The following is a 12,915-nucleotide window of genomic DNA, read 5'->3' as shown; positions in this document are numbered from 1 at the left end:
CTATTGTTCAGGCTCGTCTTGAACTCCTGGGCTCAAGTGATCCTCTCGCCTCTGCCTCCCAAATGCTTTGTTTTTAACAACAGAAATTGACTTATATTCTCTGCTGTAGCTGAAAGAATTGTATTGCATTTTCAAAATAAATTTGATCTTCTTGTTTTTTGTGGAATTATCTGTGATAGAGAATGAAAAGTATATATACTGGAAATTTGATGACCCTTGTTCATAAACAAATTAAAAAATCTTTATTATATATAAAAATGTTACATCTCAGTATGAAAGTGAATACTGTCAATCCTTGATTAGTTGAAATAAAGGGAATGGGGGTGAAGATAATTTAAAGTCAGTTTAACCTATTATTGTTTTATTAAGGAAAATAGAAAGTGTCAAAACTTGAATGAAAATTTTTAAATGAGACTGAAAACTGTTTAGTTTTCTTGCTGACACCATCCATGAAGGGGACTTTTCCTATAATTTTCTTCATGAGAAAATATCTTCTCATCTTAAGTTTTCTTGCTTTAAAATCTTGAAAAACAGAGTCTTCTGTATCTAAGAATTGATTGATCTGTTTTAGTGTTCTAATATTGGCGAATCAACTTGATGAAATGGAACATATCTGTTAGTAAATTCAAAGTTATTAATTTGTGGCTGGGCATGGTGGCTCATGCCTGTATTCCCAGCACTTGGGGAGGTCAAGGCAGGCGGATCACCTGAGGTCAGGATATCGAGACTAGCCTGGCCAACATGGTGAAACCCTGCCTCTACTAAAAAAAAATACAAAAATTAGCTGGATATGGTGGCATGTGCCTGTAATCCCAGCTACTCGGGAGGCTAAAGCAGGAGAATCAGTTGAACCCAGGAGACAGAGGTTTCAGTGAGCCTAGATGGAGCCACTACACCCCAGCCTGGGCGACAGAGCTAGACTCCGCCTCAAAAAAAAAAAAAAAAAAAGCAATGTTATTACTTCGAAAGCCTTTTAGTTTAAAGTGAAGAATGGAGTCTTTGCCTTTATTCCATTTTACTTTTTTTTTTTTTTGAGACAGAGTCTTGCTCTGTCGCCCAGGCTGGAGTGCAGTGGTGCGATCTCTGCTCACTGCAAGCCCCGCCTCCTGGGCTCATGCCATTCTCCTGCCTCAGCCTCACGAGTAGCTGAGACCACAGGCGCCCACCACACGCTTGGCTAATTTTTTTGTATTTTTAGTAGAGACGGGGTTTCACCATGTTCGCCAGGGTGGTCTTAATCTCCTGGCCTCGTGATCCACCTGCCTTGGCCTCCCAAAGTGCTGGGATTACAGGCGTGAGCCACCGCGCCCGGCCTCCATTTTACTTCTTAATATTATTCTACCCCCAATACCAATCAAGTTAGAATTATTCTCTCTTCTGTGTTTTTTTTTTTTTTGTAGTTACATAGCTGTTTTATAACACTCATTCTATATTATAGCTGTATTCTTTTTTTTTTTTTTTTTTTGAGATGGAGTGGCACGGTCTCAGCTCATTGCAACCTCCGCCTCCCGGGTTCAAGCGATTCTCCTTCCTCAGCCTCCCAAGTAGCTGGGATTACAGGAGCCCGTCACTACGCCCAGCTAATTTTTGTATTTTTTGTAGAGGCATGATTTCACCCTGTTGGCCAGGTTGGTCTGAAACTCCTGACCTCAGGTGATCTGCCCACCTTGGCCTCTCAAAAGTGCTGGGATTATAGGCATGAGCCACCGTGCCTGGCCTTTGTTAATTAAAACATGTTAGATGCTTGTAATTTCTTTTCTTTTTTTTTTTTTTTGAGACGGAGTCTCGCTCTGTTGCCCAGGCTGGAGTGCAGTGGTGTGATCTTGGCTCACTGTAAGTTCCGCCTGCTGGGTTCATGCTGTCCTCCTGCCTAAGCCTCCCGAGTAGTAGGGACTACAGGTGCCCACCACCATGCCTGGCTAATTTTGCTTTTTTTTGTATTTTTAGTAGAGATGAGGTTTCACCGTGTTAGCCAGGATGGTCTCGATCTCCTGACGTCGTTATCCGCCTGCCTCGGCCTCTCAAAATGCTGGGATTACAGGTGTGAGCCACCACGCCTGGCCGATGCTTGTAATTTCTTAAAACGTATTCTATTATTTCAGAACCATTAGGCCTTCCCTACCCCACTGTTGACTACTGTAATGCAGAGACCCTTTGCATATCACTTTTTTATTTTTTGAGAACATAGTCTTGCTCTGTCACCCAGGCTGGAGTGCAATGGTGCGGTCTTGGCTCACTGCAGACTGTCTCCCAGGTTCCAATGATTCTCCTGCCTCAGCCTTCTGAGTAGCTGGAAATACAGGTGTGTGCCACCACACCTGGCTAATTTTTCTATTTTTAGTAGAGATGGGGTTTCACCATGTTGGCCAGGCTGGTCTCAAACTGCTGACCTCGTGATCTGCCTGCCTCGGTCTCCCAAGATGCTGGGATTACAGGTGTGAGCCACCGTGCCTGGCCCTCCATAACACTTTTATAATGGATGAAAAACATTCCAGGCATGTGTATCCAAGACCATTCTTGCCAAGGGGCCTGTAGGAGTAGACTGTAGGAAAGTTGTATAAAGAGATGAGAGTAGTCCCATTTACAGTTCAGATTGAATATCTGTGTGCCAGTTATTTTTCTAAACATTGGGGATATGAATATGAATTACCTTATTTTTGTGTTCCTAAAATTTTTTTGTCTTCTATGGAGAGAAACAGTTGAAAGTAAGTGTTAGCAATAGGTTTGTATTCAGAGGAAGGAAATAATAGGAAAGAAGTAGGGAGAAAAAGCATTGCTTTCATAAGCAGTAATGGTGTCCTAAAATCTGCCCTTATTCAGTCTCTGTACTGTTTCTAAATTATCCCTCCCTTCTTCAGGTTTTGCCCTCACCTGTTTCTAGACAATCTGTTCTGGGTCAGCTGTGATGAACTCACTGTAGGGTTAATAAGATAGGCACATGGGTTGGATTTCTTTATTTTTGTATTGATGAGAGATTGTATACATTGTATAGCCAACCATCTAAATAAGTTTACATGTTGTGTATTTTTTTGTTAGGGACTTATCTTCCGAAGAGGAAAGGTTTATGAAACCTAAAGTAACAATGATAGCTTGGAATCAAAATGATAGCATTGTTGTCACAGCTGTGAATGATCATGTCCTCAAAGTGTGGAATTCTTACACTGGACAACTGCTTCATAACTTAATGGTAGGTAATTTCTGGTACAGTGTAACAAATGAGATTTTTTGAAATATGATTGTAATTTTGAAGCTATAAAAATAATATACTGAACAAGTTGTTTCTTTCATGTAAACTATGAAATAATTAGAAATTTTTATAATTATAAATTATGGTCTAATACATTTTTTAAAGTATATGCTGTAACAATATGTATTTTTAAATTTTCAATTTGTAACTTGTAAACCCTCTTTAATGTTATGACTTTGTTAAATAAAGGGACATGCTGATGAAGTATTTGTTCTGGAGACACATCCCTTTGATTCCAGAATTATGTTATCTGCAGGACACGATGGCAGCATATTTATATGGGATATTACAAAAGGTACCAAGATGAAACATTATTTTAATATGGTAAGTGAAGTGAGATGTACCTTGATACATGCTTGAATTTGTTTAGAGTATTTGGGTTATAAGGCTTAGCCAGAAATTGATCTGCTTGTTTTGGCAGTTTGTTTTTACAAATCAGTATATTCAAAGCCTGCTGAATATTAGACAGCTACATGTATATACATACATACATGAAATTCTCTGTATGACTGATTTATATGAGGGAGACATTTTTAAGTTACCTGTTTAGCATTTTGTGTGCCTGTGTGTTTAAACTGGTAAAAGTATGGCAATTATAAAAACTTTTTCACTACTTGAATTTATTGAAATATTTGATAACAAATTGAAATATTTGATAACAAATAGAAATATAAAAATAGTAACAATAAAATAATAAAATGACATTATTAATATTCAGTATTAACCAAATATTACAGTACTTGATTACTGGATTTTCAGTAACCTTGGGCTGGGTGTGGTGGCTCTGAACTCCTAGCACTTTGGGAGGCTGAGACGGGAGGATCGCTTGAGCCCAGGAGTTCAAGACCAGCCTGGGCAATGTAGTGAGACACTCTCTTAAAAAAAAAATCCCAAGATGGTTGATCTAGAGACCAAACATCATTAGGTTTTCCCGGCCTTTTTTCTTTTTGCACAGGTGTATTCTTAAAAAAAATAGCATTATCTAGTCAGGTCTATAGTAACATCTTTTTAGATATATTTTGCTCCGTGGACCAGAATCCAGTTCAAGCTCATGCATTGTGTTTAAGTGGTTGTATCTTTCTAGTTTTCTTTTCTTTTTTTTTTTCTTTTTGAGATGGAGTCTCGCTTTGTTGCCCAGGCTGGAGTGCAGTGGCACAATCTCAACTCACTGCAAGCTCCTCCTCCCGGGTTCACGCCATTCTCCTGCCTCAGCCTCCCAAGTAACTGGAACTACAGGCACCCGCCACCAAACCCGGCTAATTTTTTTGTATTTTTTAGTAGAGACAGGGTTTCACCGTGTTAGCCAGGATGGTCTCCATCTCCTGATCTCATGATCCATCTGCCTTGGCCTCCCAAAGTGTTGGGATTACAGGCGTGAGTCACTGTGCCCAGCCTCTAGTTTTCTTTAATTGTCACCAGCCCCTCTCAGCCTTTTTTCTTTTTCCTCTTTCTTGGCCTTTAACTTTTGTTGAATATTAGCAAGTATTGTTACAGAGTGTCCTCAGTTTTGTCTGATATTTTTTCATGATTAGATTGTTATAGTTTTTTAAATGAAATAAAACATAAATGATATTGTGTCCTTCATGAATCATATTAGGAGGCACATGATATTTATTTGTCCCCTTACTATGGTGATAATTTTTTTTTTTTTTTTTTGGAGATGGAGTTTCGCTCTTGTTGCCCAGGCTGGAGTTCAATCAATGGCATGATCTGGGGTCACTGCAACCTCCGCCTCCTGGGTTCAAGTGATTCTCCTGCCTCAGCCTCCCGAGTAGCTGGGATTACAGGCATCTGACATCACATCCAGCTAATTTTTTGTATTTTTACTAGAGATGGGGTTTTACCATCTTGGCCAGGCTGGTCTCGAACTCCTGACTTCAGGTGATCACCCGCCTCGGCCTCCCAATATAATTATTAAACTGATTTTTCTAGTAGCTCTTTTGAGACTAATCTAAATATCCTGTTTCTCATTAAATTTTTACCCACAAGTATTGGATCCATTGAAGATTCTCCAATGGCATCATTCCTTCCATATTTATTGACATCTTTGCACACAGTGATATTTTTTTTTCCTCCTCCAGCTTTTAAGTTCAGGGACTACCTGCTGTGTGCAGGATGTGTAGGTTGGTTACATGGGTAAATGTGCTTGCACATAGTTTTGTAATCTTATTTCATGTAAAAACCTTTTTTTGAAATTTTTACTTTTAAAGAATTTACAGATACATTTTTGAGTATAAATTCAGCCTGTCTGAGAAGAAAGTTAACTTTTACACAATTAATTTCTATTGTTGAGTACTTAAGTGGTTTCTAAAATACGTATGACAATAACACTTTGAATAGCCTAGTACATGATTATTTCCCTAAGATAAATTCTGAAGGAATTATTGTGTAAAAGGGTTTTAACATTGTTAAGGCTTTATATGTTTGAGACATTTCGTGAATTTACTCTTCAGTTTATACTGTTATAATTCAAAGTAATTTTTTGTTTTGTTTTGTTTGAGACAGCGTCTTGCACTGTCGCCCAGGCTGGAGTACAGTGGTGTGATCTCAGCTCACTGCAAGCTCCGCCTCCTGGGTTCACGCCATTCTCCTGCCTCAGCCTCTCAAGTAGCTGGGATTACAGGTGCCTGCCACCACGCCCGGCTAATTTTGTTTTTGTATTTTTAGTAGAGATGGGGTTTCACCGTGTTAGCCAGGATGGTCTTGATCTCCTGACCTTGTGATCCGCCCACCTCGGCCTCCCAAAGTGCTGGGATTACAGGCGTGAGGCACTGCACCCGGCCTGTGTGATGTATTTTAGAGGCAGTGTAGTAGCATCCTGTTGATGCTGATGCATTCTTAGACCTTTGATTCTCAGGTTCTTAGACCTTTGATTAAATGCATTCTAAAACATTTTAAATAGTATGACCGAAGTACAAATACACAATTGGGCATCTCTCAAAGCTGCGTTTCTACGTATTCAAATTATTGGGAAAAGAACTAAGCATTCTTGGACAATTTTTCTATCGTTTTAAAATCCATGGGATACATCCATTACCTTAACTATCCTTTCAAACTCAGTAATAATGTTGCGTCCTGAATTTAACTCCTCAAAACAAAAAACTACATTAATTTAGGCTTTAAGCAGAATATAAGCGGAAAAACTCTATGCCAAAGAATGATCTGTAAAAGCATTTCACGTGGGCAACAATGATTTTATTTCCAGTTGCATAGCCAAAATTGGCCTTGTTTACTGACATTTCTTTACTGCTCAGCTGAGAGGCTCATAATTCCTAATTCTAGATAAACTAGGGTTGTCAGTTATTAATAGCAACAATATTTCATGAATACATAATAAACTTTAATGTGACATTTTTCTCCAGACACAGTTGCAGGTTGCGTTTTGTCAGGAATCATTGTATAGGACGCTTCCAATTACAAGTGAAACCCCAAGTCCCCGTTGCTCTGCTTAGATAGGTCTGCCCACTTGAGAATACTTTCATCTCAGCAAGTATTTATAGAAAAGCTTTTGGTGCTGTTAAGTCCACATGTACGATGGGAAGAGTTGCTGCCACCATCTTCAGCTTTCCAGCTTTGAGATGTTGCCACTCCCTCCCCACTGGCGTCTGCTTTAACCATGACTGAAGGTCCCAGGCCAGGGATGCAAAGTGGTGCATATATGTAGGTTGTGCTGTGGCACCGGTGGCTCCTAGAAGGACCATGTGGGTGAAACCGTGTTCTTATGTTTTAATGATCAGTTGGAGGAAAAAAATATATATACACACAAACAATTTTTTCCTTTTTATGTTAAGAGAATATAAATTAATTATGCACATCTTATTTAGAAATCCTCTGAATATCCAAGTAACTTTATTTTTTCCATGTTTGCTAATTGTCATCCTTTTCATGTGCAGCAATAGTGAAGTATCTCTATTGAAACAGTGACTTATTTGGGCATGGACGTGAGTTTGTTCTGGCAGTTACTGAGTAGATGTCTCATTTCTCTAACACTGAACGCATAACGTTTAGTTACTGGAAAGTTAAAGGTGCAGACAACAAATATGCATAGCTCTACACTGTAGAGTTAACTAAATAACTAACTTAACTATAAATTGATGATATTAAACTAATATAGTTTACAGTTTAAAAGGAAGAATAAAACAGTATAAAAGTAATCTATTTATGGTTACACTCATGATAGACTTAGAGCATCCTTTCTGAAATCTCTGTTGAGGTAGTTGTAGCTGCAGGCTTTTCCATATATATGCTTGAGACCCGGCAGCATTGCCAAATTTTGCATGGTGCTTAGTCATCTTAGTAATGAGCTGAAGTAGAGCCCACCTTAAAATCTAGAAAAGTGTTCATTTTAGTTCATGAATACCAAATTTGGTTAATCTTTAATCATCTTGTAGCTTATTATCCTTTTATTATATACTAAGACAAAAATTTATGAAATTGTTTATAAGAAGTAAAAGAAGCCTTCACTTTGGATTGGGTTGTTAGCCTTCATTTGAGCACTTGGAGAACTAATGCTTAGAAGAACTTTGAAGACTTTTTTCTAGGCTAGTTGTATCTAAAATGAATTTTATTTTTTGGGAATAGTGATTGATGTATATGCTCAATGAAACATTTGTTTTTATTTTTATTTTACAGAGTCTCACTCTGTCACCCAGGCTGGAGTGCAGTGGAGTATAGTGGCGCAATCTTGGCTCACTGCAACCCCTGCCTCCCGGGTTCAAACTATTCTCGTGTCTCAGCTTCCCGAGTAGCTGGGACTACAGATGCACACTGCCACGCCTGGCTAATTTTTTGTATTTTTAGTAGAGACAGGGTTTCACCGTGTTGCCCAGGGTAGTCTTGATCTCCTGTGCTCAGGCAGTCCACCTGCTTCCACCTCATAAAGTGCTAGGATTACAGGTATGAGCCACCATACCCGGCTGAAACATCTGATTTTTTGTTTTTTTTTTTTTTTAGAAGGGATATATTGTCACAGGTTATCCACATTAAAAAAGTTTACATAGCAAATCACTTACATAGAATTGGTACTAACTTTTTTCCTTTTGTGTTTCCTAGATTGAAGGACAAGGACATGGAGCTGTGTTTGACTGTAAGTTTTCACAGGATGGACAGCATTTTGCCTGTACAGATTCTCATGGGCACCTTCTGATATTTGGTTTTGGATGCAGCAAACCATATGAAAAGGTCATTTTTAATACTTTGTTGTAGCATGCAAGTAATAGTTATGAGCTGTGTTTTGGAAATACGTAGTTATGAGCTATGTTTTGGAAACAGTTTAGCTGAGTGATTTGATTTCCTTGTTTTTCTAGTTTTAATTAACTGTTTAATATTTGTTTCCTTTAATATGCATGAACCTTAAAATGTCATCCTGTGAACTTCATTTTTCTAGATTCCTGATCAGATGTTCTTCCATACTGACTATCGACCACTTATTAGAGATTCTAATAATTATGTCTTAGATGAGCAAACTCAGCAGGCTCCTCATCTTATGCCTCCACCATTCTTGGTAGATGTAGATGGAAATCCTCATCCAACCAAGTATCAGAGATTAGTACCAGGCCGAGAAAATTCTGCAGATGAACATTTGATTCCACAGCTGGGCTATGTGGCAACAAGTAAGTGCAGTCTTTTTTTTTTTTTTTAAAGGTGTACTCAAATATTTTAAAGTATAATATAAATAATTTCCTTACCTCTAGATCCCCCAGTTATTAATATTTTGCAATATTTGTTTTTTTATTATTTTTTCTGTGTATTGTTTTGAACCATTTAACTTCTGGGCCTCATGTACCATTTACCTCTAAATAAGAATGACATTCTCTTACATAACTATAGACACTTATGACGATTAGGATGTTTTACACTCAAATAATACTATTATCAAATCTATATAGTGTGTAACCAAAAGTTTCCAGTTATTCTAATAATGTTTACTTGTAGCTTTTAAAATTCTCCCAATTTTTATTTGAGACCACATATGAAATACGAAAGTTAGTTGTCATAGTTCCTTAATTTCCTTTAATCTGGAGCAGGTTGTCAGTTTTTGACTTTCATGATGTTGATGTATTTGAAGATTATAGGTCAGGAATTTTGTAGAAGGCCTCAATCTGGGTTTGTCTACTACTTGATTAGGTTCCGGTTATGCATTTTTGACAGAATACAACATAAATGATGTTCTAGTCTTAATAGAGCATTCTTTCAGGATGCTTATGATTGTGGTTTGTCTAATTACTGGTAATGCTGTTTTTGAACACTTAATGTGTTTGCCAAGTTTCTTCACTATAAACTTAGTATTTTTCTCTTTGTAATTAATAGTAATTTGTGGGGAGATATGTCAATAACCTGTTCATTGTCGAAGTTTACTCTCAAGTTTTAGGACCCATTGATGAGTTTTGCCTGAATCAGTTGTTACTGTGAATACTGCAAAGTGGTTATTTTCTAACTTCATCATTGTTCCGTCATTGCATCATATGTATCATTGCTCCCTCATTGCGTCATATGTATCATTGCATATGACTGTCTATTGCTCACCCCTTTATTTATTGATGAGGCTTATTAAGTTTTAATATGGGCTTCTGGGTGTGGTTAGTGGGTTATATTACTCACATAATCCTTAGGTTTGACTCTCAGAGCCTTTTGACTCTCACTTCTTTCCTTTTCTGGATGTAGGGTGTTCCAGGTTTGTCTTGTACTTTTCTCTGTTGTAGCCATAGCCAAGTGCAAAGTTCTTTTTTGTGTTAATAGCAGGGCAGTGTTTCTCTACAGATGTCAAAGAAAAAATGTTATTTTGTTTGTTTGGATGAGGATTTACTGAAACTAAATCAGCTATATATAAAGTTAAAACCTAATGTAGATGACTATATGGTTGCTATTTCAAATGTTATTTTTATTACTTTTATTGAAGTGTACTTTATATACAAAATTCACCAATTTTAAGTGTACAATTCAAGTGTGTGTGTGTTTATTTTTTGAGACAGGGTCTTACTCGTTTGCCCAGGCTGGAGTGCAGTGGTGCGATCTTGACTGACTGCAGCCTCTGGCCTCCCAGGGTCAAGTGATCCTCCTACCTCAGCCTCCTGAGTAGCTGGAACTGTAGGCGTGTGCCAACACACCTGGCTAATTTTTGTATTTTTAGTAGAGATGGGGTTTTGCCATGTTGCCCAGGCTGTCAAGTGTTTTGACAGATGTTAAATAATCAAGTAACTACCACCACAATCAAGATATAAAACATTTATACTGCCCACAAAAGTCCCCAGGATCTGTTTGGAGTCAGTCCTCTCCTTTCTCCCAGTCCTTTGTAATCAGTGTTACATTTTCTGTCACTTTAATTTTGTCCTTTAAGAGGGTTTTATATACAAAGTGTAATCTTTTTTTTTTTTTTTTTTTTGAGATGGAGTCTTGCTCCGTCGGCAGGCTGGAGTGCAGTGGCATGATCTTGGCTCACTGCAACCTCCACCTCCCGGGTTCAAGTGGTTTTCCTGCCTCAGCCTCCTAAGTAACTGGGACTACGGGCGTGTGCCACCACACCCAACTAATTTTTGTATTTTTAGGAGAGATGGGGTTTCACCGTGTTGGCCAGGATGGTCTCGATCTCTTGACCTCATGATCCGCCTGCCTTGGCCTCGCAAAATGGTGGGATTACAGGCGTGAGCCTCTGCGCTTGGCCACAAAGTGTAATCTTTTGTGTCTGGCTTCTTTGACTTAGTGTGGTGCTTTTGAGATTAATTAGTGTTGTTGCATGTATCAGTAGTTTGTTCCTGTTTATTCATTGGGGCTGATAATGCCCCATGGAATAGATAGGTATATTATCATTTGTTTTTGCATTCACTGACGGTTAAAGGCTTGTTTCCAGTTTGGGGCTATCATCTTGATTGAAATATCCAACTGTCACGTGGAATTTGTCATTTCTTTCTTCAGTTTACTCAGTTTTTACTTTATTTTAAAGCTCATTCATTAGGTGCATACACATTTTGAATTGCTTGTCTTCTGGATGAAATAATTCTTTTCTCATGAAATGTGTCTCTGTATCTCTAAAAATATTTTTTGAAGAGTCTTGTTTCATATTAATATAGCCAATTCAGCTTGTTTTGGGTTAGGATTGTCATGGTATATCTTCATCAATTCTTCCAGCTGATCTGTGTCTTTATATATCGAATCTGATAACTTGTCTTTTAATTGGGATTTAAGTATTAAGTACTCTATTAAGTGTAGAGTATTTACACTTAAATGTTCATATGGTATGGGTGCGAACATAGAGTATTCCTATTTGTTTCCTCTATATTCTTTTCGTTCTTTGTGCCTTTTTCCTTTTTCTTTTTTTTTCTTCTTTGGGATTGATGATTTTTTTGTGTGTGTTCCATATGACCTCCACTAATGTCTTATTAGCAATACCTGTTTATTTGTATGTAATGGTTGCTTTAGGGCAGAAATTGTCAATATGTGGTTTGCAGACCCATAGGTGTATCTGCAACCTTTCATGGAGTCTGCAGGGTCACAGCCATCTTCATAACAATACTGAGGTATTTATTTTTTTACAGTGTTGACATTTGTACTATGGATCACGGGTGGGTAGAAATAAACTTCTGGCACTGTAGCACAAATCTTGATTGTGGCACCAAAATAGTAGGAGTTACTATTCTTTACTGCTCTGCACTTGAATACATGTCTTTTTACTATTCTAGGTGTTAAAACTGGAAGTGTACATAAAGCACTTCTGCTGTGTATTCTGGCTCCTGGGAACTTGAACTATTTTCTGCCTTGTGAGAGCTCTGCAAATTTTTGTGCAACTGCTTTTTTATATTTTCCCCTCAATAGTGGAGTTCTGCCCCATGCGCACACATATCAGTATTTAATTAAAAAATTTTTTTTTGAGACAGTCTTGCTCTGTTGCCCAGGCTGGAGTTCCTTGGTGTGATCTTGGCTTATTGCAACCTTCGCCTCTGGGGTTCAAGCAGTTTCCCTGCCTCAGCTTCCCAAGTAGCTGGGAGTACAGGTGTGCACCACCACACCAGGCTAATTTTTGTATTTTTAGTAGAGATGAAGTTTCCCCATGCTGGCCAGTCTGGTCTCGAACTCCTAACCTCAGGTGATCCTCCCACCTCAGCCTCTCAAAGTGCAGGGTTTACAGACAGGCGTGAGCCACCATGCCCGGCCACGTATCAGTATTTAGTTAAATAATTGATGGGACCTCATTATGGATCTCTGGAGCTTTGTGTGCAATTCACCCTCCTCTGATATTCAGTCCTGCGTATTTTAACATTCCTCTTCCAGCAAACTCTCACCTCTGTCTCCTCAACTCAGTTAGATCTGTGGATGCTGTTTGGGTTCTGTCTTTTGTTCTGTAACCTGGGGACTACCTCCAGACAGTAATCTGGAGCAATCAAAGGGTTTGTCTCCATTGTTCTCCTTCTCTCAGGGATCACAGTCTTGTGCTGCCTGTTGTCCAGTGTCTGAAAGCTTTTGTTTTACATATATTTTTTCCAGTATTGTAGTTGTTTATGGCAGAAGGACACTTCCTGTAGCAGTTAAGTTTTCATGGGTAGAACCCTCCTTCAATATTTCAGTATCGCTTGTATTATTCCATAGAGACAGTTAACATTCTGATATTTGAGAAGTTAACAGTTAAGTGTTCTGTGCTATGAAAGAAAAGTTAGGCTGAGTGCAGTGGCTCACGC

At 38.4% G+C, this 12,915-nt stretch overlaps 1 protein-coding gene across 6 annotated transcripts in view; it reads left to right on the top strand.

Annotated features, from left to right (window-relative positions):
• BRWD1 (bromodomain and WD repeat domain containing 1) overlaps positions 1–12,915 on the top strand; it is a 127,837-nt gene that overhangs the window by 39,746 nt on the left and 75,176 nt on the right. For 4 of the 6 annotated variants that reach the window (XM_024239366.3, XM_054542520.2, XM_054542521.2 and 1 more), the window contains 4 exons: positions 3,037–3,187; positions 3,437–3,571; positions 8,300–8,428; positions 8,634–8,859. In XM_024239366.3, the coding sequence (XP_024095134.3) occupies positions 3,037–3,187; positions 3,437–3,571; positions 8,300–8,428; positions 8,634–8,859 (641 nt within the window). Of the gene's footprint in view, positions 1–1,782; positions 1,834–1,947; positions 2,042–3,036; positions 3,188–3,436; positions 3,572–8,299; positions 8,429–8,633; positions 8,860–12,915 lie in introns of those variants that run through there. The other 2 variants (XM_063720899.1, XM_054542522.2) reach the window with 2 other exon arrangements.

This window comes from Pongo abelii, chromosome 22, assembly GCF_028885655.2.
Source record: "Pongo abelii isolate AG06213 chromosome 22, NHGRI_mPonAbe1-v2.0_pri, whole genome shotgun sequence".
Classification (NCBI taxonomy): domain Eukaryota; kingdom Metazoa; phylum Chordata; class Mammalia; order Primates; family Hominidae; genus Pongo; species Pongo abelii.
Note: the sequence above shows the minus strand (reverse complement) of the source record. Positions and strands in the feature narration are given on the sequence as shown.